The sequence below is a fragment of the Otolemur garnettii genome, unplaced genomic scaffold, assembly GCF_000181295.1.
Source record: "Otolemur garnettii isolate 467f Iridium unplaced genomic scaffold, OtoGar3 scaffold00001, whole genome shotgun sequence".
NCBI classification, from domain to species: Eukaryota; Metazoa; Chordata; class Mammalia; order Primates; family Galagidae; genus Otolemur; species Otolemur garnettii.
Genome location: NW_003852396.1, coordinates 68,985,957 through 69,012,207, shown reverse-complemented (window position 1 = coordinate 69,012,207; position 26,251 = coordinate 68,985,957). Strand labels below are relative to the sequence as shown.

Genomic DNA, 26,251 nt, shown 5'->3' with positions numbered 1-26,251 from the left:
TGTCTCTACTAAAAATAGAAAAAGTTACCTGGGTGTGGTAGTGCATGCCTATAGTCCTAGCTTCTTAGAAGGCTGAAGCAGGAAGATTACTTGAGCTCAGAAGTTGAGGTTGCAGTGAGCTATGATGAAGTCACTGCACTCTACTGCAGGTGACAGAGTGAGATTCTGTCTTAAGAAAAAAAAAAGTGGGTGGCACCTGTAGCTCAGTGAGTAGGGCGCCAGCCCCATATACCAAGGGTGGTGGGTTCAAACCTGGCCCCAGCTAAACTGCAACAAAAAAATAGCCGGGCATTGTGGTGGGCACCTGTAGTCCCAGCTACTCGGGAGGCTGAGGTAAGAGAATCACCTAAGCCCAAGAGCTGGAGGTTGCTGTGAGCTGTGACGCCACATCACTCTCCCCAGGGTGACACAGTGAGACTCTGTCTCTAAAAAAAAAAAGAAAGAAAAAGAAGGAAAAGTCACCTAAACAAATCCTGTGTGTTTTTCTAAAAGTGATTAACTAAAGAAACTCAAAAGTCCCAGCTAGGGTCTTTCTATGTAATTCAATGTCAGCCAGACTAATCCTCTGCAGTTCTAAGGGAATAAGAAATCCATTTGCCTGATAACACAATTGATCATTCCCAATCCTTTTCCCTATTTAAATCATGGCTATCTATAGAAAGAGTATTCTAGGCAGAGGGGTAAGTGAATACAGTTTGTGCTCTGGACACCCAAGAAATAGCAAAGAGGTCTGCATTGTTGAAATGAGTGAAGAAATTCCATACAAGGCTCAGTTCAAACATCACCTTAATAAGAAAACCTTCCCTAACCACCCTATGGAAAACAGCAGAGAAACAAAGCTCGCCTCCACCCTCCTCTGTCACTTTCTATTATCTACCTTGGTTTATTTTTCTTCTTAGTATATCTCACACTAGACTTTCAAAATATCAGTCTGATTGTCCCTCTTTCCCCATTAATATATAAGCTCCATGAGAGTGAACGCTTTCCCAATTTTGTTCACAGCTACACCTCTATCACGCAAAGTGTCTGACATACCAAAGGTGATCAAATGGTTACTGAACCAATTAAATAAAAATAATTATGGGAGTATGAAGAGAACCTAATAGATGATACAACTTCCTGATGGTCTATCTTATCTTTGACAATATATCCATGATATATGTCATATCCCATATGAGGCACGAGTACCAAATAAGGGACAGAAATGATAGTAATATAAAAATGTAACAAAAAAAAAAAAAGAGGAAGAGAAGCATTAAAATTCTAAAATTAAAACTGGTAATAACAGCCTTCCTACCCTTCTTATACTTGCCTTTAACTCATTATAACAAAGAACCCTTCTTTAATTGGTTCAGCAATAATACTTAAATACAGAAGAGTTGTCTTTCCAAAACCAATGAATGTTTTTCCTACATAACAAGCGCTGCAAGAAAAGAATATACATCCCACACACCCCTTCGTTTACAGGGCACAGTTTGACTAAGTTATTGATTCTTTCACACAATGTAGCAGTGTTTCCCTTGAGCCCCCAGTGATAATATATGACCAGTCTTCACAGACTGAGAGGATTAATTTCATGTTGTCCTATAGTCCTTTTAAACTTAGGCCTTATATTACTGCTATTCAAGAAAAACAACATCTTTTTAAAGCAAAATTTATTATATATGCATACATCAGGCTTTCCTGATTCCTTTTTTTCTGAGATAGAGTCTCACTATGTCACCCTCAGTAGAGTGCCATGGCATCACAGGTTACAGCAACTTCCAGCTCTTGAGCTTAAGCAATTCTCTTGCCTCAGCCTCCCAATAGCTGGGACTACAGGCGCCCACCATAATGCCCAGCTGTTTTTTGTTTTGTTTTGTTTTGTTATTGTTGTCATTGTTGTTTTAGCAGGCCCTGGCCAGGTTTGAACCCACCAGCCCCAGTGCTTGTGGCCAGTGTCCTAACCACTGAGCTAAGGCGCTGAGCCAGGCTTTCCGATTCTTAAAACAAACTCTGCATCAGTAAGGCCATATCCCCAGGGGGGATACGAAGCAAGGTCCATGTTCTTAAGCTCCATATACTTTGCTCTAGCCTTTCAGTAACCCAGATGGCACATTTCACCACCACTTCAACTTTTTTTTTTGATAGAGAGACAGAGTCTCACTCAGTCACCCTGAGACATTATAGCTCACAGCAACCTCAAACTCTTGGGCTCCAGCAATCCTCTTGCCTCAGTCTCTAGAGTAACTGAGACTACAGGCACCCACCACAATACCTGGCTAATTTTTTTTTTTTTTTTTAAGAGACAGCATCTCGCTCTTGCTCAGGCTGGTCTCAAAATCCTGAGCTCAAGCAATCTGCTCACCTCAGCCTCGCAGAGGTGCTAGAATTACAGTGCTAGGATTACAGGCATGAGCCACTGCACCCAGCTTCAACTTTTTAAACGAAGAAATTTAAATATCATGGAATATCTAACCTTATACTTTCTAAACCAGGAATATCTGAAATGGACTTCACATCCTTTATACTTAATGCATTAATATGGAGAAATGGCAGGGTTAAGAATATGCCCCCAGGCTAATGACCACTATTAAATTCTTAATGGCTTTGGAATGTAATTAGAAATAAGCAGGAAGGACAGTAACATGCCCACACCTATATATATCCACCCTGCCATCACTTCTTCATACCTGGTCCTGATCCTTTTCAAATTCAGTTGAACTACATTTGGCCACAGTCCCTAGGCACTTGCTAAAAATAGTTATTTAGAGTAATTTAAAGTAGATCATCCTAAGAAACTTCAAGTTAATTGAAAAACCATTTGTTAATAGTCCTTAAAAAGTAATGGCAATAAGACAATTCCCCCACATCCCTACTCTTTGGTTTTATAAACTGTAGACCTGAGCATTAAAATAATTTAATGACTAATATGGTCATTATAATGAGCATAGTCAAAAATGAGACTTTGTTGGATGAGAGTTTTTCAAACTGTATATGGAAGCAATACACTGTATCCTATGATAGAATTTATGTACACAATTATGATCTAATAAAAAAAAACTTTTTTTAAATGAGACTTTGTTTACCACGTGGGACTTGCAACCACATCCCATACAAAGTTTTTCTCCTTTCGTCCATTTCAGCATTCAAACGGAAATAAATTAAGTCCACTCAAAACCACAAGACTTCAAATCAATTATGAAATTTCATTCAAAACAAGAAATTTCCCCCCTCTTCTACTGAATCTGTAGTTTAGGATGCTTTCAGCTGCAAGTAACAGTAACTGCTCTTCAGAAAAATGCAACTTATTATCCCCCAAAGACAGGAAGTGTAAGGCACTTCCAGAGGGTGGATTCGGCAGCTCAGCCAACAGATCGACTTCCCAGATGCTTTTGCTCTTTCTCTCTGCAATCTTCAGAGTGTTGTTTCTCCCCCAGCTTGTTCCCTCTAGTCTCAAGGATGGCTGCAAGCATCCCATCCTCACATAACACCCTTCTTCTGCCCTTTATAAGGCTAAGGAAAGCCTTCTCAGAAGTGCTCCCTCCAGCAGATCTCCCAGGTTTCGTTTGCCAGAACTGCAATACAACATACTACATACACACACTTTTTTTTTTTTTTTGAGACAGAGCCTCAAGCTGTCCCCCTGGGTAGAGTGCTGTGGCATTACAGCTCACAGCAACCTCCAACTCCTGGGCTCAAGCGAGTCTCCTGCCTCAGCCTCCCAAGTAGCTAGGATCACAGGCGCTCGCCACAACGCTCGACTGTGTTTTGGTCACAGCCATCATTGTTGTTTGGCGGGCCAGGCTGGATTCGAACCTGCCACCTTAGGTGTATGTGGCTGGCGCCTTAGCCACTTGAGCCATAGGCGCCAAGCCCTTAGGTAAGGAATTCAGAACATCTAGCTCAGTAACACAGCCTGACATCCACACAGAAACTGTCAGAAAGCAACCTCATTATTTTCTTTCCAAAGCCAGGTGCTTGTGTTTATGTCAGTGCCCAAGCCTCAGACACCTTAGTCTTTTAAGACTTTGCGGCTTCCCTCACTCCCACAACCATAAATGTACGACTCCTCCTCTCTCTCTTTCACCTCCCCTCTCTCTTGTCTGACTCTCAGTCCCTGTTCCCATTCCCTAATCCAAGTGACCATCACTCAGTGTCTGGTTGATGACCACTAGTCTCCTGCTCTCTCCACCTCCTGGGTTGCTACTGCCACATCCATTCTCCAAAATCCCAGAGGAAACCGTCCAGAACGCACTTCTAATCATGACTGCTCTACTGCTTAAAATCTTTCAATGGCTTCCCACTGTCCTTCAGATAAACAAACCCCTTACTATGGCCTCTAGTTCCATAGGATCTGACCCACCTCTTGCCTCTCTCCTCCCAAGACTCCCAGCTGTCCCAACCTTTTAGAGAAAGTTCCTGACTGTCCTCTTTCCTCAAGTCTTCACCCAAGTTGTCCAGTCTGCTTGAAACACTCCCCTGTCCTCCGTCCCCCCTCACCTGCCTGCCTCTACCTGGTCAATTCAGGTAGCAAAGTGGCTAAAAGAGGAAGTTCATGAGACAGATTTGAGTTCAAATCCCAGGAACTCCTCCACTTACTAGCTGGGTGACTTTGGGCAAATTGTTTGACTACTCTATGTTTTAGCTCTTTCACTAAAATGTGGATATTAATAGGACCTACCTTATTGAATTAAATGCAGATTAAATGAGGTAATTCAGATATTTAGAAAAGTACCTTTCTACTCTTTCATCATGATCATCATCTTTCCACTCTTCTACATCTTAAATTAAAAGCTACTTCTTCCCAAAAACTTTCTCTAAACTCCTGAACTAGTTTAGTGCCCTCATGGGTGATTTCTATTACCCTTTTTGGAGCTAATTAGGTAATCTGTGTCCTCTGCCAGACGAACGGAGATAGAGACTGACTTTCTTGCTCATCACTATGGCACATAATCAAAACATAATGAATAATTGTCTGCGGAATGAATGAACGACCCAATTCCACTGTATAATCACTACAAAGGTCATTCAGATGGCCAACTAAAGTCTAAATTTCTTCTGGTTGGGCAGCACCTGTGGCTCAGTGAGTAGGGTGCCAGTCCCATATACCGAGGGTGGTGGGTTCGAACCCAGCCCCGGCCAAAATGCAACAACAACAACAAAAAGTAAATAAATAAAAAGTCTTAAATTTCTTATGGCTGACCCTCAGCCTATCTTCCTTCTTCTTCATCATTTGGAAGACTTAAAAATAACAAACAAACAAAAAAATTAACTAGAATATCCTCTTCGGTCTATTGGTTCTTTAAAAATCATCATCAAGGGCTCGGCACCTGTAGCTCAGCGGCCAGGGCACCGGCCATATACACTGGGGCTGGTGGATTCAAACCCAGCCCAGGCCTGCCAAACAACAATGACAACTGCAACCAAAAAATAGCCAGGCATTATGGCGGGCGCCTGTAGTCCCAGCTGCTCGGGAGGCTGAGGCAAGAGAATCGCTTGAGCCTAAGAGTTAGAGGTTGCTGTGAGCTGTGATGACACAGCACTCTACCCGGGCGCCTGTGGTCCCAGCTACTTGGGAGGCCAAGGCAGGAGACTCGCTTGAGCCCAGGAGTTGGAAGTTGCTGTGAGCGTGATGCCATGGCACTCTACCTGGGGGGATAGCTTGAGGCTCCGTCTCAAAAAAAAATAGCCAGGCCTCGTGGCAGGTGCCTATAGTCCCACCTACTTGGGAGGCTGAGGCAAGAGAATCTCTCGAGCCCAAGAATTAGAAGTTGCTGTGAGCTATGTGCCAGGGCACTCTACTTGGGGGAGACAAAGTGAGACTCTGTCTCAAAAAAAAAAAAGTATCATTAATATTATTTTCACATTAATTTTTTCAAGTTCATATATTGAAGCATAGTAATTTTTAAAACCCACCTATAAGAAAAGAAAGCAGACTTAAAACTTTCTTTTCTCTAAAAGTTATAAAAATAAACTTGGCTATGGGGCCACTAAAAAATAAGAACAAAATACTATTCTCACCATTCTTAAAGCTAAGTTTCCAAATTCCTCACCTATGCTTCATGCTTCTATAGATCTACTTAAACCAAAAGCAAGTTAAAATTCTATTATTTTTCCTTCTTTCCCCAAACCCATTCTTCCTGACTTCTCTAACTTCACCAGCAATCTCCAGTTGGAGAGAAAACTGGACGTGCTGTTTGTGGCTCTCATTGCATGGCAACATACTGAAGCTCCAAGCATTGTGTTTTGTTTTTAATCAATTTCAAACACACACATAGAGAACTAGCCCATAAGAGAATCCCTACATAACTGTCAAAATCATGAGCAAATATTTAGTGCAGAAATCATTGGAAGATTTGGGGGTTTTCTCTGTGTGTTTGTCTTTTTTATAGCACTGGAAGTTATAACACTATTATAAACCAAGCCCTGGTATCAATAATAGATGTTTGGCGTACCGTGTTTCCCAAACTGCAGGATCTTACAACTGATCTAATCTGTTAAAAAGCACATGGTCCCATGTTCTCTTTGATTCAACAGGTCTGTAGTGAAGCCCTTGAACATATTTTTAACAAGCACCGGGACTGATTCATGTGATCCACATGAGTTTGGATAATGCCATGATATAAAAAAGATCTAACTTTCAAAAAACATTTGAGAAACTCTCCAACTTAGGAGCTCTTGTGCAAGTATTCTGAATCACCTCAAAATCACTCTTATTGGCCAGGTACAGTGGCTCTTGCCTGTAATCCTAGCACTCTAGGAGGGTGTGGCGGGTGGATTGCTTATGCTCACAAGTTCAAGACCAGCCCAACCAAGAGCAAGACCCTGTCTCTAAAACTAGCAGGGCGTTGTGGCAGGCACCAGCTACTTGAGAGGCTGGGGCAAGAGGATCATTTGAGCCCAAGAGTTTGAGGTTGCTGTGAGTTATGATACCATAGCACTCTACTGAGGGTGACAAACTAAGATTGTCTCAAAAAAAAAAAAAAATCACTCTTATTTAAGAACTTAGACAGTAAACTGGAAAGAACACAGAGCCTAGAGTGAGAAAATCTCGATTCAATTTCTTCTGCTATTAACTAGCTGCGTAACCTTTACAGCGTCATTGCATCTTTATACCACCTGGGAATAATAACAAAACCAACCCTAACCTGCCTGGCAGGGTTGTTGTGGAAATCTTTTAAGAATATCTGAAAAGGACTTTGTAAATTAAAATATCATCATTACAGTAACATTTTTTGACTTCAGGCTCTATAATTCAAAATGTGTGAATGATGTTGTCTAGCCCACTGTGGGGTTTTTTTCCCTACATAATCTGTAGAGATCATCACCTGCTTTCACATGACAGGCAATGATAGGAACTGAGCACACAGACAAGCAGGAGCTCTCTGATCCACAGCAAAACTTTAAGATTGAACGTTTAAAGTCGGGGTGCCTGCTTACTGTAGGAGCACTGTTTGTGACAGGACTGGAGTCTCAGTCTCATTACAGCAAGGCTCGCAGTATTTCCACTGGCAGATAGTGTGGTTGTAAGCAGTTAATGCCAGTCATTACAGTAAAACCAATCTGGAGAATGAGTTTTCTACATAGGTGGAATGTCAAAGGAACACTAAAATTGGTATTTAAATTTCTAAAAGAAATTAGAACCCTTCCCTGCACCCTTCCCTGGCCACCTTAAAAAGCATATACTAAAACAATATAGTAATTCCTTGGCAATTCAGCGTCATCAACATAATCAGCAATTTGGGATATAAGCACAGCTGAGGTTCGGCACCTGTGGCTCAAGCAGCTAAGGTGCCAGCTACATACACCTGAGCTGGCCCACCAAACAACAATGGCAGCTGCAACCAAAAAAATAGCTGGACGTTGTGGCAGGCGTCTATAATCCCAGCTACATGGGAGGCAGAGGCAGGAGAATCGCTTGAGCCCAGAAGTCAGAGGTTGCTGTGAGCTGTGATGACACAGCACTCTACCCAGGGCAACAGCTTGAGGCTCTGTCTCAAAAAAAAACTATAGGAAAGAGGTATTGGATCAACCTACCACTATATATATATGAACAAGTGCCCTGAGTCCTAATGTCTATACAGCGTGTATTAAGAGCACAGCACAATGGTACCCTCCAAGGTGAAAGAAGTATTTGTCATTTCTTTAAGAGTTCAGGCTCCTGGCTGGGAGTGGTGGCTCACACATGTAATGCTAGCACTCTGGGAGGCTGAGGCTTGAGCTCAGGACCTTAAGACCAGACTGAACAAGACAGTCCTCCATCTCTATTAAAGATAGAAAAATTAACTGCGTGTGGTGGCAGGTGCCTATACTCCCAGCTACTCAAGAGGCTGAGGCAAGAGGACAGCTTGAGCTTTGGCGTTTGAGGTTGTTATGAGCTATGACACCAGGGCACTCTACCCACAGTGACAGGGAGAAAAAAAAAAGTTCAGGCTCTTGTACAAAGAGGGCTGTTCTTTCCTCAGACCAGCAAAAGAAATGTGATGAAGTCCAGTTCTGCAGCATCTTCATGGTAATCATCTCTGCTTTTCCTCCTCGCCAGTTTCCTCTAATTCGTCCCTGATAAATCTCTTCTACTCTGTTGTCAGCCTGCTCCTCACCACTCGTGCCACTGCTTTTAATTAATGTACAGTAGACGCAGCCACCATCTTCTGCCCTTTGCCGCTGACCAGTCTTACCTGGCCAATCTTTAACTAGATGCATAATCTTCCAGGTTTTTTTGTTTTTTTGGTTTTCTTGAGACAGAGTCTCACTTTGTCACCCTGGGTAGAGTGCCGTGGCATCACAGCTCACAGCAACCTCAAACTCTTGGGCTTAAGTGATTCTCTTGCCTCAGCCTCCCGAGTAGCTGGGACTACAGGCGCCTGCCACAACACCTGGCTATTTTGGTGTTGTAGCTGTCAGTGTTGTTCGGCAGGCCCGGGCTGGATTCAAACCTGCCAGCTCCAGTGTGTGTGGATGGAGCCCTAGCCGCTGTCCTACAGGCGCTGAGCCCAGGTGCATCATCTTTAACAAGTCATTCCCTCTTCCAGCACATATTTCCCTAATAACTGAAGGGAAGAGGCTGCTAACATCTCTTCCGGTTCTGCTGCTCTATCATTATTCTCTTTTGCCTCCCCAGGAATAGTCTTAAGTTTCTCAAAAAATGGCTTTTGCAAAGATGCTCGACCAACTGCAGGCTTCGCTTCTTTCACGAGGCACATAAACTATATACTCAATGCTCCGTGGTTCACCTTCTCAGTTATCAGTTCTAGCTACTCACCACTCAGTACCTTAACCACCAAAGATTTTCCGGGGAATTTGGTTCTGTTGTCTCCAACAATTCAAAAAACTCCGACAGTTACAGAAGGCTTGGGTTCATTTCCGCAGGCCTTCAAATTTCGGCCAACGTATTCTAGAACTTAATTTTTCACAAATTATCTCAGCCTTACCAATTAGCAAGGCTTTACTGAAACTTTAATTGGAAAAATTCTCTTAGTACAGAAAACCTATTTACAACAATTTTGTAAAGAAGATTTGGGGGTGAATAATAAAGACATTACCAAAATTCTATTACTATTTAAACATTTGTTGTATGTGGCAGAATCTTCAGTTCCCTATAAGCATTTCCTAAAACCACAGATGAAGAAAGGTTAGCTTGTTACCAATACTACTCCAGGACATCTTTTGGATCTCATTGCATTTCACACTTTGAAAACTATTATCATGGCTTTGCTATCAGGACTCTGTAACCGGTCTTTATTTGACCAGTCTTGGTTTATTTTCAATCTAGCCTTTTAGGTATGTGACACTTAAAGTTTTAAAACAAAGAAGAAAAAAGGTGTACAAATTACCTGGCAAAGTAAAACAAAAAATACAAAACCAAGGCAAAAACAGCCCACCCACACTTGAAACACACCAGAACTTAAAAGAATATTTAGTGAAAGAATTCATTCACTAAATAATATTATCTGGCTCAGCACCTGTAGCTCAGGGGCTAGGGCCCTGGCCAGGTGGATCAGAGCTGGTGGTTTTGAATCTAGCCTGGGCCTGCCAAACAACAATGACAACTACAACCAAAAGAAAAAAAAAAATAGCCGGGCATTCTGGTGGGCACCTGTAGTCCCAGCTACTTGGCAGGCTGAGGCAAGAGAATCACTTGAGCCCAAGAGTTTGAGGTTGTTGTGAACTATGACACCATGGCACTCTATCGAGGATGACACAGTAAGACTCTCAAAAAAAAAAAAAAATTATCTGAGGTCATACATGTGCACAGGCATGATTAAAAGCAAAGTGTGAAAAGGCCCATAAGAAAGAATAAAACAAGTACTCTCAGGGTTCCAAAAGCACATAATCACCTCCATCTGGGCAGCCTCCGAGGAAAAAATTCACAATCTGCACTCTGAAAAATAGAATTTCACAAACGGAAAGAGTGAGGAAGAGTGTAGAACAGGAGGAAGCATCTCAGTCAGGGTGAAATCAACATTCAGCCACTGAAACCTACTGCAGGCCTCTGCATCCTCAACCAAGGCAGGGAGCAGGAGGTAGGAAAGCACAGGCACATCTGCGACACAGGCAGGCAGTCGTCCAGCCACACAACCAAGGGAGGGGCGTAAGGAGCTGACACTAGAAATAGACATAAAAGCAGGATCCAAAAGGGCCAATGAGCTTGCTGTTTGCAGAGACACTATGAAACTTCCAAAGTTTTTGCATGAGTTATAAGGAGGGAGATAACTTGGTTGGAGGCTTTACTAGTAGATTAAGTTTGCACCAGAGCACATTGAAGATTCGGCAGGGAGGCAATCAATATACCTGTCTCAGGGGAACGCAGATGAAGGGATGGATGTGAGAGAAACTGCAGCAGCAGATTCAGTCAAGTCGGTAATCTCCTGTCTAGATGTGGAAGGAAAAGTGTGGCTCGAAGACTTAGAAATGAGGGAGCAAACTGGCCACTTGCCGCAGTCAGCCGACTGCCTTATTTGGCACACAGAGGAAACTTGAGAAATCTGCATCAGCCTGAAAAAGAAACTTCCCACATGAAAACCTAAATTTGAGTTTCCAGTGAAAAATCTGAGAGGACTATGCCAATGTCACCTGAACAGGTGTCCCAAAATATGTTTACACATGGCTCACTTTAGTCACTCACTTTGCCTGCCTGAGGCGTTTAAATTTGCCATCCCCGATTTAGGGCTGGATGACTAGCAAAATGATATAAAAATAAGGAAGTCTAGAACTGGCCGGGGAGAACAGAAAAGCTAAATTTTGGACATGCTAGGATTAAAGTCTTTGATAATCATCCAGAAGGGATATGCAGTAAATTGTTAGAAACCTGAGGAAAAATCTAGAAAAAAATTCATATAAATAAAAATAAGAATTATCCCAGCACAGATAAAAGCAACAGCAGATGTAACAATAATATCAGTTGGCATTTCTATAGCATTTACTATGGTAAGTATTTCACACCCATTAAACAATTAACCTCATTTCATCAGCACTTCAAACCTATTATCCCCGTGAGGAAACCATTCATAAAAAGAGGGCAGAGATGAGGTCAGAAGTAAAAGGAGACAGGAGGCAGTGGGCTACAGCCTTGTTGAAAGCCACGAGACAAATTTTGGGTTTTAATCTGAGTGGATGAGAAGATGCTGGAGGGATCTGGGCAGCATATGACCTGACTCACGTTTGTCTGGGATCACTCTGGCTGCTGTGTAAGAACCAAAGGTAGGGGAGCCAGGATGGAAGCAGCCAGACTGTCATTGTTATCTCGGAAGCAAGAAATTCTGCTGGCTTAGAAATGACTGGATCCTGGGTATTCTGAAGTTACAGACAATGGGATTTCCTCAGACTACATGTAGAGAAGACTCAAAGATGACTCTAAGGTTTTTTTACAAATGCAATTGAAAAGCTGCACATAACCAAACTTTTTTTTTTTAGGGACAGAGTCTCACTTTATCACCCTCAGTAGAGTGCCATAGCATCACAGCTCACAGCAACCTCCAACTCCTGGGCTTAGGCGATTCTCTTGCCTCAGCCGCCCACATAGCTGGGATTACAGGCACCCACCACAACACTCAGCCATTTTTTTGTTACAGTTTGGCCGTGTCCGGGTTCGAACCCACCACCCTCTGTATATGAGGCCAGTGCCCTACCCACTGAGCCACAAACTTTTCTCTTTGATTCAGTCTTACTCTGTCACCCTTGGTAGAGTCTCAGCCTCCCGAGTATCTGGGACTACCCTCACCACAACACCTGGCTATTTTTAGAGCTGGGGTCTCGCTCTTGCTCTTGCTTAGGTTGGTCTCAAACTTGCGAGCTCAAGCAATCCACCTGGCTCGGCCTCCCAGAGTGCTAAGATTACAGGCATGATCCATCATGCCCAGCCCATAACTAAACTTTTTAGAGTCCAATCTATCTTAGATTCACTAAGGAGAACCGAATATAAGAACTGATTAGTAAATCTTTTCACCAAGCAAGGAATTCTTCTGCAGTTACACTAATTATCTCCTAACTGATCTGTTCATAACTTCAGATTTTCAACAGGATACTACTGAGTGAATTATAATCAACAATCCCTTTTCATCAAACAGGAGTAATGTGTACAAATAAAAGATGTTCTTGGTCAGGCGTGGTGGCTCATGCCTATAATCCTAATACTTTGAGAGGCAAAAGCAAGAGGACTGCTTGAGTGAGGCCTGGAGTTTGAGACCAGCCCAAGAAAGACCAAGACTTTGTCTCTACACAAAAACAGAAAAATTAGTGGGGTTTAATGGCACACACCTGTAGTCCCAGATACGCGGGGGATTGAGGCAGGAGAACAGTATGAGCCCAGGAGTTTGAAGTTGCAGTAAGCTACGATGACGCCACTGCATTCTAGTCAGGGTAGAGGAGCAAGACTCAGCCTTGAAAAACAAGTTCTTAAAATTTTACTTAATATCCAAAAAACACATAAAGGACCACTAGAACTTCGTTTACATCTCATTTCCTTGTCATAAGGATGCTGACAAAGTACCATTACCATTTAACAGATGAAAAAAAGTATGCTCAGAGGTTAACTATCTCTGCCTAAGGTCACAGGGCTGAGCAGCAAAGCTTGTCCTTGCCCAACTGACTCCAAACCCACTCTGGTTTTTAGTTCTACTATTTCCTAATTTAATACTATTTAGGTGCACTAATGGCTCAAATTCTTAAATCGTCTAAGCCTTTCCGCCCATCCTGCAATTACTAGGTTATTTCAATAGAAATAACTTTACTTAATGGTGGTAAAGATGACTTCCCAGAGACTGGATAGTCTCCCTGGAATTGCCAGTTCAAGAGAGAGCAAATGCCTTGTGTTGCTAGACAAAAATCAACAAATAAAACAAAGCATTCCTTCTGATACGGATCTGTGGCAGGCTTTTCAAGTATCACACCATGGTATTATGCTACCGTGATAAGCAATAACCCAGTTTCTGGGTTCATTCAACAACCCTGTCACTGTGTCCCTGGGAAGAGAAAAACTTCTCATAACCATAGTAGTTAAGACTTTTTCTCCCAGAAGGAAACAGTCCCTAAAAGGCGATAAGAAAGAAGTGCACAAAAGTGGCTATCTTTCCTATAAAGTACAAAAATCACATTTTCTTAAGGGCAATTTTAACTGAGAATATCTGGTATAGCTCTGTATGGCAATGTTTTCTCAAAGAAGGCCTGCAAAAACTTTAAGGAGGTCATAGAAACAAGAAATTCTGTTTAAAATTGCAAACTCAACAATTTTTGCTGAAAATCCCCTCCAGTGCCTTCCATTGTTCTTAGCATAAAGATTAAAGGCTCTACTTGCTGGATGGCCTCTTCCAACCTCTCCAGTCGCCCTTTGCTGGCTCTAGTCCCTCAGGCCTCATTCCATTAGGGTCGTGCTCCTTCATGCCTCTGGAAGGGAGCACCTGCTGTTCCCTCTCCAATGATGTTCTTACCTTTGCTATGCCTGCCACTCTCCACCTGGCTAATTCACACTCACGCTCGGTTCTCAGCTCAGTCATTGCTTTCTTAGCACAGTTCTAGGACATTCCACAGCACAATTTGTTCATTTGATTACTGTTTGCCATCCCTTTGGACTATCAGAAGGGCAGCACTCAATGGTATTATCCGTGGAGGGATGGACTCCTCTTCTCCCCCAAGCCCAGCAAAGGCTTTGGTCACCTGACCTTCCTATCCTTAATCTCAATCTATCCCATAAGATATGCACGTGAATTGATACACTTTGATTTTTTGCTAAGGATGACAAGAGAAATGAAATAAAGGATCCACTATTAAAAAAAAAAAAGTTTCAACTTACCCTTATCTACAAATAGCATTTAATAGCATTGGAACTGATTATTAAAATCTACTTACCCATGTATTCGGAACTTACAAATTTCATTATCTAAATCTGACAAATTTTTTCTGAAACTGAATTATTTCTAAAATAAATTATCCTCAATTCAACCAATAACAACAACAACAACAAAAAAACCAAAACATAGTTTTAAAGCACAACACTCGGCTCGGCTCAGCTCAGCACCTGTGGCTCAAGTGGCTTAGGCGCCAGCCACATACACCTAAGGTGGCGGGTTCGAATCCAGCCCAGGCCCACCAAACAACAATGATGGCTGCAACCGAAAAAAAATAGCTGGGTGTTGTGGTGGGCGTCTGTGGTCCCAGCTACTTGGGAGGCGGAGGCAGGAGACTCGCTTGAGCCCAGGAGTTGGAGGTTGCTGTGAGCTATGTCACGGCACTCTACCCAGGGAGATAGCTTGAGGCTCTGTCTCAAAAAAAAATAAAGCACAACTTCTGTTGTAGCAATAGTAATCTCAGTTTTCTGAAGATATAGTCACCTACTTATCAACTTTTTCTTACTAAACTTCATCCTGCCAATTAGCCCAAATGATTAGAGCATAATGTGACTAAAGCTAATAATAATATTTATAATAACAAGCTATTAAGCATTTGTGAACTGTTTTACACAGAATAAGTATTCTTCCTTACCCTTCACAATAAGCCTATGAAATCTGCTATTTAAGTAGAAAAGCTATTATTCAAGTGTAGGTTTGGGTCTCCAAGGTCTCAGGTTTGATCTCTAAACAGGAAAGTCAGTGGTGTATAAAAGGAAAGATAACAGAAAAAAACAGGGTGGGAGAGAATAAAGTCTGATTAAGGGGATAAAGGGAGAAGATATTCTCATTTGGAGAGTTTGCAGACTAAATCTGTAACTCCAGAAAACTTCCCTCTTTAGTTTCTCCTCCAAATCAGATCAAGGAATGCTTTGAGGGCTAATCCTCCAGCTGCATCTAGCACTTTAAGGTTGCCCTGCCAACTCTAGAGAACTTGTTTCATTTAGACACATAACTCCCTTTTGGAAGCTAAAGTGCAGAATGAACAAATACTCAGAATCTTTAATGACCAAATGTGTTTCTCTACCCTCCCTCACTTGCCCTGCCTTTTTGATAAACACGACCCTTATCATGACTACTGTGAACAGTATCAGTCACCAGCAAGAACAGGTATCTATACCCTAAATCTAGAGTTTCTTTTTTTTTAATTTATTATTTTTATTATTATATTATTTTTAGAGGCAGAGTCTCATTTTGTCACCCTCGGTAGAGTGCAGTGGTGTCATAATTCATAGCAACCTCCAGCTCTCGGGCTTAGGTGATTCTCTTGCCTCAGCTTCCCGAGCAGCTAGGACTACAGGCGCCTGCCACAAGGCCTGGCTATTTTGTTATTGCAGTTTGGCCCAGGCTGGGTTCAAACCTGCCACCCTCAGTATATGGGGCTGGTGCCCTACTCACTGAGCCACAGGCGCCGCCCAAGCTAGAGTTTCTTAAATGTCAACAGGAGCATGTTACATTTATCAAGCTGGACCTCCAGAGTTGCTAAATCCATTCAAGAAGGTCAGGGGGATAAACAGAAGTTAGCATTCAAAGTCAAGTCCAGCCATTCTGATGACAGTCAAATCCTTTGCTTTGTTTAAGACCCTTTGTGACTTTCCACCATTTTCTCATGCAGCAAAAAGATTTGTGGCTGCAAATCTAAAGAAAATTCCAAACTACTTGATCTTAAATTGTGCTGAGTATTCTGCAATACTTCTAGAAAACCAAACAGGTGCAAATTTGATAGTGTGCCTTCAATCAAAAAGCTTTCAATAACATGTTTGAAGAATATAAAGAAATTCACTCCCAAGTACTTATCCCGTCTATACCCCACTCACCAACACACACAGTGCACGAATATGGCAGAATAGATAACTTGGCTTCAAATCCGGACTCTGCAATTCACTAGCTATGCAACTATAGACAAGAGAAGTAGTTTACTTAAGCCTCAGTTTCCTCTTCTATCCACTGGGAAAATGGAATACAGCTCAAAGAGAACTTAAAAATAATCTGTCAAGTGTCCAGCATACTTCAAGCATTCATTCAATAAATGGTAGTTATGACAGGGATGGTGGTTCATGCTTGTGATCTTGGCATTTTGCGAAGCAAAGGCAGGAGGATCATTTGAGACCAGGAGTTTGAGGCCAGCCTGGGCAACATAGCAAGGCCCCCCCCAACCAAAAAAAATTAAAATCAGACAAAGAGGGTCTAAGGCAAAAAAAAAAAAAAAAAGGTAGTTATTAACATTTCTTCTAAGTTTTCCAATGAAATGATTAACATTTCATATATAATTATTCAAATCATGTGATGCCAGGCCAAGCGTGGTAGCTCATGCCTATAATCCTAGCATTCTGGGAAGCTAGGCAGGTAGACTGCTTGAGCTCATGAGTTTGAGACCAGCCTAAGCAAGAGCAAGACCCCATCTCTAAAAAATAGCCAGGCATTGTTACGTGAACCTGTAGTTTCAACTACAGGAGAGGCTGACACAAGACAATCCCTTGAGCCCAAGAGTTTGGGGTTGCTGTGAGCTATGGCACCAAGGCGCTCTACCCAGGGTGACAAAGAGAGACTCTGTCTCAAAAAAAAAAAAAAAAAAAATCATGTGGCTCAGTGCCTGTATTTAGTGGTTAGGGCGCTGGCCACATACACCAGGGCTGGAGGGTTTGAACCCAGCCCTGGTCTGCTAATCTGCTAAACAACAATGACAACTGCAACTACAACAACAACTATACACACACACACACACACACACACACACGACACGTATACATAGCCAGGCATTGTGGTGGGTGCCTGTAGTCCCAGCTACTTGGGAGACTGAGGCAAGAGAACTGAGGCAAGAGAATCCCTTAAGCCCAAGAGTTTGAGGTTGCTGGAGTTGTGACATTATAGCACTCTACCCAGGGCGACATGGTGAGACTCTGTCTCAAAAAAAAAAAAAAAATCATGTGATGCTTCAAAACCTAAAGAAAGGTATCTACTATTAATAGTTATTCAAACAGTCTTCAGCCATTTGAAATAAACCCAGGGCAGTTAATTATCCAACATGAAAACAGAAATTGTGATCACACCTGTGATTTTGAGAATCCTTTGATTCTTAGAAGTTGGCTAAGCAAATCATGTTTTGGTGAATGGCTTTTCCAGAGGGGAATCTCATCACCCTATTTCCTTTTTAAAACTTCATCATCCACTGAATTAGGAAAACCATAGAATTCTACAGAGCAAAATGAGTTTCATCAACACCCAAAGCTGCAACGTCTTAGGGACTCACTAACCTAAATGTATAGAGGGGGCAAAAGGCAGAGGGAAAGACCCTTTGTGAAATAGAACCTCAGTCCACAGAAGGCTTTATCCAGCAATAAAGATAAAGTGCTGATTCTATGCTACAAAACACATGAAACTTGGAAACATTATGCTAAATAAAAGAGGCCAGTCACAAATACACATATAAAGTAGATTAGTAAACACCGGAATGGGTGGGAGTTGGGAGTGGGAGCTCATGGGACAGAGTTTCTTTTGAGAAAGATCAAAATGTTCTGCAATTAAATTTGATGATGCTTGCAAAACCTGTGAATCTAATAAAAATCATGAGCTATACACTTTAAAAGGGTAAACTGTATGGCTTATTAATTATATCTCAATAAAGCTGTTTTTAAAAAAATCGAACTCACTGATTAGTGCATCCTTTATTATTTGCGGTCTGGTACAATAGCCTCTCCATTAAAAACTAAAAATAAGTGCTGAGTGCTGTCTTGTACTTAAAGTTATAAAATATCAGGACTATGGAAATATACTTACCTTGCCTTTGCATCTATCATCTCCACTATTTCAACAGCAATCATTTAGATGAACTCCAGTGATAGAAACTGCTCCAAAAAATGCGAAACTAATCTATGCTCAAATTAAATTCTACAGATTGCATTCTTTATTACTCTACAGCAATAACTGTTCTTTCATTTATATCGACCAACTGACCACTTTGTTCGCAATCTTCTTTTGATTACTTGCTACACTGACCTTCAAACAAATGAAGCTCCACTTTCACAGAATGTCTTTGCTCTCCTAAGAAACACAAGAAGTACCTATGTAACAATAACAGGCAAAGAAGTCTTCTCTTCTAAACTGGCTAAGGGGTCTAGAGAAATCGGGCTGATTCACTTGAAGGGAAAGGTTACAGGAAAGAACTAGGAAAAAGAGATAGCCTAGCTCTTTCAGAAGATAAAGAGATAAATTAGAGTATGAGTATGTTAGGTTTTTAGATGGTCTTAAAAACCTAACAAGAGGGCAGCGCCTGTGGCTCAAAGGAGTAGGGCACTGACCCCATATGCTGGAGGTGGTGGGTTCAAGCCCAGCCCTGGCCAAAAACTACAAAATAAATAAATAAATAAATAAAATAAAAACCTAACAAGATTAAGAAATCTGTTATATAGAATATTTTTACTAATTGCAAAGCACACCTGTATTTCAGGTTTAAAGCTTTTGTTCCTAAGTTTAGAAATGATTATCACCATGCCACTTGTAATATTATTAGTAACAATTTGATCATTTCTGCTGAAGCACTTAAAAAAGACACTCCAGGATAAACTGCTGTCCCAGCATTGTAGTTCAAATTTCATACCTAATTCTTTTAGACAGTTGTCTTAATTTAACAATTATCCCTCCTCTGGGCTAAATCTTTTCAAAACAAATGTTATGACTCCGAGCCTGTAACTCAAGCGTCTAAGGCACCAGCAACATACACTGGAGCTGGCGGGTTTGAATCCAGCCCAGGCCTGCCAAACAACAATGACAACTACAACCAAAAACTAGCCAGGCGTTGTGGTGGGCGCCTATAATCCCAGCTACTTGGGAGGCTGAGGCAAGAGAATTGCTTAAGCCCAAGAGTTGGAGGTTGCTGTGAGCTGTGACACCAGGGCACTCTACCCAGGGTGACAGCTTGAGGCTCTGTCTCAAAACAAACACACAAACAAATGTTACTTATGAGATGACAATGTCATATCACTTGACTTTTACTATGGACTCATATACAGATGACTTGGACTTACCATATGAACAATGAGCCAATATAGTCAACTAGATAGTTTAAAAAGTAGTTATTAACCTTAGTCTTAGCCTGCATGTTACAAAATAGTATCTTGATAGAATTCCCTATTGTACTACTGTCTTGTGTAACTATTGCAAAAGTTGACAAACAAGTTTTCGCAAGCTGACAGCCACGAAAGAACTAGGGCAAGTCAACTGTGAAATCATACATAATCTTGATTACAATCATGTTGAACGCACCACTTTCTTTTTCAGAGAAAATCAAAAGATAACAGGTGATTCTGAAATATAAGTATGATATTGTTAAAAGTGGCCTCACAGAATGAAAAGATCTCACAAATATGTCCATTACTACTTGAGATGTTTCTCTTAATGTTTATGACATAAACTCAAAAGGTTAACTTACTATGCCTTCCCTACTGTTTGCATATTTTTGAATAAACAAATAACACGGAGTAACATTATTCATGTATCTTACTGAAGGCTAGCCTGCAAGCTATGCCTAACCACCACCAAATTCAAAAAAATCCTTAGGAAGTGAATATACAATTATAAAATATAAAAATAAATAATCACATCAGAGAGCGAACACAAGCATATGATAAGCAATTGCTTAATTAAAAAACAAAAGGCAAAGAGAAGAAAAGTAAAGCAAAGAAGTAAACAAAAAAGGCAGAAAAAGAAAAGAAGTGAGTGCAAAACTTCCCTGCGGGTAATTTTCCCAGTTTCTCCAGTCTGACCTTTGTCCTCCATTTTTAAAATCCTCCGACGACACGGAACAAGATCCATGTGTTTCGCTCATTGTTTGTGGGAATACTTTTTCCTACAAACGTCCTTCTGCAAAAGTGTTTCTGCCTCTTCCATGAGTTATCACCTTGCGGAAGCAATAGTTTTTGCTATTCATGGGGACTCCGGAACAGTTTAGTGAGGATTTTCTTTTTACGGGCTTTGTAAATTATATGAAATAGCCCAAATCCATGTAACTGGAGAGGTAAGGTTTCTCAGAGAAAATGACTTTGAAATTCCACTCACCTCAAAAAAGCCAACACAAAATTGTGTATCATTAGCACTGGGACAGTATTCACATCAAGCGAAAAACTTTAATTTAAAAACATTCACAAGGGGCTAATCGCGTGTGACCAAGGAAGCTGCAAGGCGACTGATTCCGGGCCACGAACCCGGAATGGCTTAAGGAACGTAAGCTCCAGGGACTTAAGTTTTCTCGCGCACCCACCAAGCTGGACTTCATAGATTCCCAGAGTTGAGCCACCAATGTTTTTAGTATTTTAAAATTCTACAAGTAGTTTAAGCAGCCGGAAGATGACTAAGGGAGTCAGTGAGGGTACGCGAGACACAAGAGCCTCAGAGAGGACAGGAGAGCTGGGGAAGGGAAGGCCAAGCGCTGGGCCCGAGCCGCTGCAGGCGAGGTGCCGCGGCGCTACGTTCGACTCACCTGCCCATTCTCCGAGCCTGGGACCGACCCCTTCCTCGTGACCCATGCCCCAGACCCGAAGGGCCGTGAACAGCGAGTAAGAGATGCGCAGGGCCAGGTAGGCCACGGTGCCCGCGCCCACCCAATACAGGAAGCCGGCGGCTGGGAGAGCGCTCGCCATGGCTGTCGAGTAGGCCTCACTACCTTAGTGAATGAAAAAAACGGATGAATGAAACCAGAGGGAGGCGGAGGCGCCGACCGTGACAGAGAGGACGCTACTAATAGGCGCTGCTCTTACACTAGTTTAGACCAAAACCCCGCCCACGACGCCATATCCGTGCTGTCATTGGTGGGCTGTGCATAGTGCGTCAGGCATTGGCTGACTCCAATTTCACTGATCCGCCCACAATCTCCTCCCTTGCGCACCGCGCGGGGCTTCCGTTTTGAGGTGGTGGAGAGCTCATCTGCCAATCAAGCTTCAGTCCCACCCAAGCGCGTCACCACTCACCAGGATTCCTCCAGCCAGCGGCCTGTCTCACCCCACCAAAGTACCCCGGTGTCTCATTGGCTGCAGCCATCCTCGCAACTGCGGAAGACTGCGTTCGATTGGCCATTCATACCCAATCTAGTTTGATCTCTGGTTTGAAGACGGAACGGGATCAGTGATGCCGCACGTGAATGAGGAGGTAGTAGTAAGAAGTGGCGCCTGTGGCTCAGTGGGTAGGGCGCCGGCCCCACAAACCGAGGATAGCAGGTTCCACCCCAGCCGCGGCCAAACTGCAACAAAAAATAGCCAGGCGTTGTGGCGGGCACCCAGCTACTCTAGAGGCCGAGGCAAGAGAATCGCCTAAGCCCAGGAGGTGGAGGTTGCTGTGAGCTGTGACGTCACAGTACTCTACCGAGGGCGATAAAGTGAGAATCAGTCTTAAAAAAAAAAGAAGTGGGCGTGGAGCCTTGGTTTTGTTATCATCTCTTTCATTAAACACTAACGTGTCACCGTACTGTGTGCTGTCATTGTTCCCATAAACTTTTCCGGACAAAGGCTTGCAATCTTCTGTTTCTGTGCCCTCCCCGCCGCTCTCATTGGCTCGGGTTACATTCACTTATTGAGGGCCCTCTAAATGCCGGGCCTTCCATGCTGAGCGTTGAGCAGCACTTAGTTGCCAACGGTTTGAAGTTCATGGCAAATAACTTGATAGAGTCAAATAACTATAATGCACAATAGCGTTAAGAGCTGTAAGATGAGTGAAAAATAGACTAGGAACACAGCTTATCGAACAATTGGTTTTGGGAAGGGAGTCTATCTTGTAATTGTTCCTTAGAGAATTCTCCATAGAGAATTTTACTTTCTTTTTTTTTTAATTTCCATTTTTGGGGAGAAGGGGTTGTGGAATGCAGTTTCGAGTGTCATGAGAACTACCTCAGCAAAGTTCCAGAGGAGAAAGACGACAAGGTAAGTTTAAGAACTGTGTAAGGCAATGAAGTGCTTCACAATTATTCTGTCATCTTCCCTTCAATACTTTTGTTCCCTTTTCTTGCATGTGTTTGAACTCACCTAGCTACCTAAAATTTATTCTTGGCCAGTAAGGCTCCAGATTCAAGATTTGAGAATTGTTGTAAAGCTGTAACTTAAGGGTAATGATTCTAAGGGTAACAATTCAGTGTGTCTTGAAGCTAACTTCATGGTTTTAACATATTTAGGCTGAGCCTTATCTCTTCCTGCCCAATCCCCCTTCTCCCTTATATTATCAATTAGGTCTAACGCTAAGGCTGTAAATGTTCTTCATAACCTGTCAATTGTCGCGCTGAATTTGGCCATGCAAGTTGAGCTGTACAGTGTTTTCTTTTAATTGAATTTGGTACCTTAGACTAGGGCTGCCTCTTCAGTCCCACAACTCTCCCTCAGCTTCTCCCTCTTCCCAATATCATTGCCACAATTTTTTTTTTTTTTTTTTTTTTTTTGGAGACAGAGTTTCAAGCTCTTATATAAATTTGGGGCACCGAGCCTGCCCTCAATTTATATATCCCTGCTCATCACTGCCCACCAAAAATAGTGCCTTCCAGATAGTCAGGCCCATTCTCCTTAGAATTGGGTAGAGGCTCGGCACCTGTAGCTCAAGCAGCTAGGGCCCCAGCCACATATATCTGAACTGGCAGGTTCGAATCCAGCCCCGGCCTGCCAAACAACAATGACAACTACAACCAAGAAATAGCTGGGCGTTGTGGCAGGCACCTATAATGCCAGCTACTTGGGAGGCTGAGGCAAGAGAATCACTTAAGCCCAAGAGTCAGAGGTTGCTGTGAACGGTGACACTACAGTACTCGACCCAGGGCAACAACTTGAGACTCTGTCTCAAAAAAGAGAGAGAGAGAATAGGGTATAAGAAGAGAATTATTATAAATTGACAATATATATTTTTGTTTTGTTTGTAAGTCAGTGGCCCCCACTAGAATCTATGATTACTGGGGGCATTAGGCTATGAATCCACAGGACCTAGAACAATACCTGGAACCTGACAATAAGTAGAAGTGAAGATTCATTCATTCAACAAATATTATTGTGGTCTAACTATGTGCCAATCACTGAACTAGATATGGAGTATACAATAGTAACCAAATAGTCAATTCTCAGTTCTTATCCTTCTCTACCATTCAGCAGTGGGTGGCCACTGTTTTCTCACCAGCTGCTCCTTCTCAGAGTCTTTGCTGCTCCCTCCTCTTACCTCTAAATCAGGGGTCCTCAAACTCTTTAAACAGGGGGCCAGTTCACTGTACCTCAGACTGTTGGAGAGCCGGACCGCAGGCCCCGAGATGAGTCGGCTGCTAAGCTGGATAGGCAGCCGCGGCAAAAACACCCGGCGGGCTGGATTACTGTCCTAGGCTGGCTGCATGTGGCCCGGGGGCCATAGTTTGAGGAAACCTGCTTAAATGATGCAATACCCTTGGGCTTAGATCCCAGCTCTCTTTACTTCTCTAAACAGTCCCTGTATGTGATTTTACCAGCCCTTTGGTAAGCTTATGTCTTCCAAATGTCTCTTTGTCCAGGCTCACTTTTCGCTTAGAGGTCCAGACTCCTATGCAGTGTGTGTGTGTGTGTGTGTGTGTGTGTGTGAGATATAAGTATCTCCACCTGCCTACTCACATCTCCACTCAGATGTAAAATATATATCTCAAAAGTAACATATTCAAAGTAGAATTATATGGCTCGGCACCCGTAGCACCATGGTTATGGCACCAGCCACATGCACCCAGGCTGGTGGGTTTGTGCATGGCTGGGCCAGCTAAACAACAATGACAACTGCAACAAGAAAATAGGCGGGCACTGTGGTGGGTACCTATAGTCCCAGCTACTTGGGAGGCTGAGGCAAGAGAATTGCTTGAGCCCAAGAGTTTGAGATTGCTGAGAGCCATGACACCACAGCACTCTACTGAGGGTAACATAGTAAGACTCTGTCTCAAAAACGAAAAAAAATAGAACTCAACCCCCAACATACACACATCCTCTTTTCTTTCCCATTATTGTTAATGGACCCACCATTTACACCCTTCTAAGACAGAAAGCCTAGGGATCAACCGTGATTTTTTCCTTTCCGTTACATTCCATAACCAATTCTTCAGCAAGTTTTGATCTCTCTATTTCCAAAATATATCTTGACTACGTCTACCTCTCTCTGCTACTTCCCTAATTCAAATCACAAGTATTTCTAATCTGGAATATGGCAATAGCCTAACTGGTCTTCCTGAAGCCTGCTTTGCGTTTGTTTTCCACGCAGTAACTAGAGTATTTATTTATTTATTTGAGACAGAGTCTCACTATGTTGCCCTGGGTAGAGTGTCATGGCATCACAGCTCACAGCAATCTCCAACTCTTGGGCTTAGGCAATTGTCTTGCCTCACCCTCCCAAGTAGCTGGGACTACAGGCGCCCGCCCCAACACTCGGATATTTTTTGGTTGTAGTTGTCATTGCTGTTTGGCAGGCCCGGACTGGATTCAAACCCGACAACTCCAGTATATGTGGTTGGCGCCCTAGCTGCCGAGCCAGAAGATGGAGACTTTTTTTTTTTTTTGAGATAGAGTCTCACTGTGTCATAGAGTATTTATTTTTAAAAAGTAAATGAGAGGGCAGAGCCTGTGACTCAAAAGAGTAGGGTGCCCGCCCCATATACCGGAGGTGGTAGGTTCACCCTGTGCTCACTTGATCACAACCACATCTACTTGTATGTTTTTGGGTTTTTGTTTTTGTTTTTTGTTTTTTTTTTTTGAGCCAGTGTTTTACTCTGTTGTCCAGGCTAGAGTGCCATGGCATCAGTCTAGCCCACAGCAACCTCAAATTCCTGGGTTCAAGCAATCCTCCTGCCTCAGCCCACTGAGTAGCTGGAACTGCAGCCATCCACCACAACTACGCCTCGCTAATTTTTCCTTTTTTATTTTTAAAGTAAAGACAGAGTCTTGCTCTTGTTCAGGCTGGTCTTAACACTCCTGAGCTCAACTGATCCTCCCACCTCAGCCTCCCAGAGTGCTAGGTGGGATTATACATGTGAGCCACCCTGCCACCCACACTGGTAATCCGCCAGCCTCGACTTTCCAGAGTGCTAGAACTACTGGTGTGAGCCATCACGCCTGGCCTTGGAACCAGATTCTAATTCTACCTCTTAGTATGATCTTGTGTAGATTTAAGCATTCAAACTCTACAATCGTAAAGTGAGAATAATGCTACTTAAACATTTAGCAGTGATTGGCAGATACTAAGTATTCAATGAGTTAGGTACTACTCTTACCCCCATTTTACAGATGAGGAAACTGAGGCTTAAACCATTTAAGTAACTTTCACATAGACAGTAAGTGGCAGAATTGAGATGTGAATCAGGTGTGTCTACAAAATCATGTCTCTAGAACCAGCTCAGAGGAGGCAGCATTTAAAAAATAGCTAAAGGAGAGTAAACAAGTCTCTAGAAACATTTTACACAAATAACATAGACACAACAACACTGGATTTTAGTATTTATTAAAAATACTTAGTTCAGAATAGTCTCTAATATAAAAACAGATATAAAATGGAAAATATAAAAAATGAAGCATAATATGGGATGACATTAGTACACAAACATTCCCATGCAATTTGAAATTTATTTTCATTATTTCTGTAAACTGAGTTTCAGATCAGATTTTTGTGACGAAATCACAAATAGTCAATATGATGAAAGAATTAGAGGAATATCATAGAAGCTAGCACTCTGGAATCATTCTTGGTCAATCCCTTAGAATGCAGAGCTGAATCCTTTGGTTGGCTGTATAATGAAACATTTTAAAAGTTCTGTCTTCTTTCTTATCTTCATTTAAACATAGTTCAAAATATTGAACTTTGGCCTTTAACTTCAGTTTTCCAATCCTAGATTTAAAAAAAAAAAAAAAGGTGTTGTGATGAGCAGACCA

General features: G+C 42.3%; 1 protein-coding gene across 1 annotated transcript in view; it reads right to left on the bottom strand.

Annotated features, from left to right (window-relative positions):
* HSD17B12 (hydroxysteroid 17-beta dehydrogenase 12) overlaps window positions 1–21,078 on the bottom strand; it is a 152,066-nt gene extending 130,988 nt beyond the window's left edge. The window contains exon 1 of the mRNA XM_003781244.3: window positions 20,839–21,078. Coding sequence (XP_003781292.1) covers window positions 20,839–20,998 — 160 coding nt within the window. The 5' untranslated portion in view covers window positions 20,999–21,078. The remainder of the gene's footprint in view (window positions 1–20,838) is intronic.
* Between the last annotated feature and the right edge of the window lie 5,173 nt (window positions 21,079–26,251).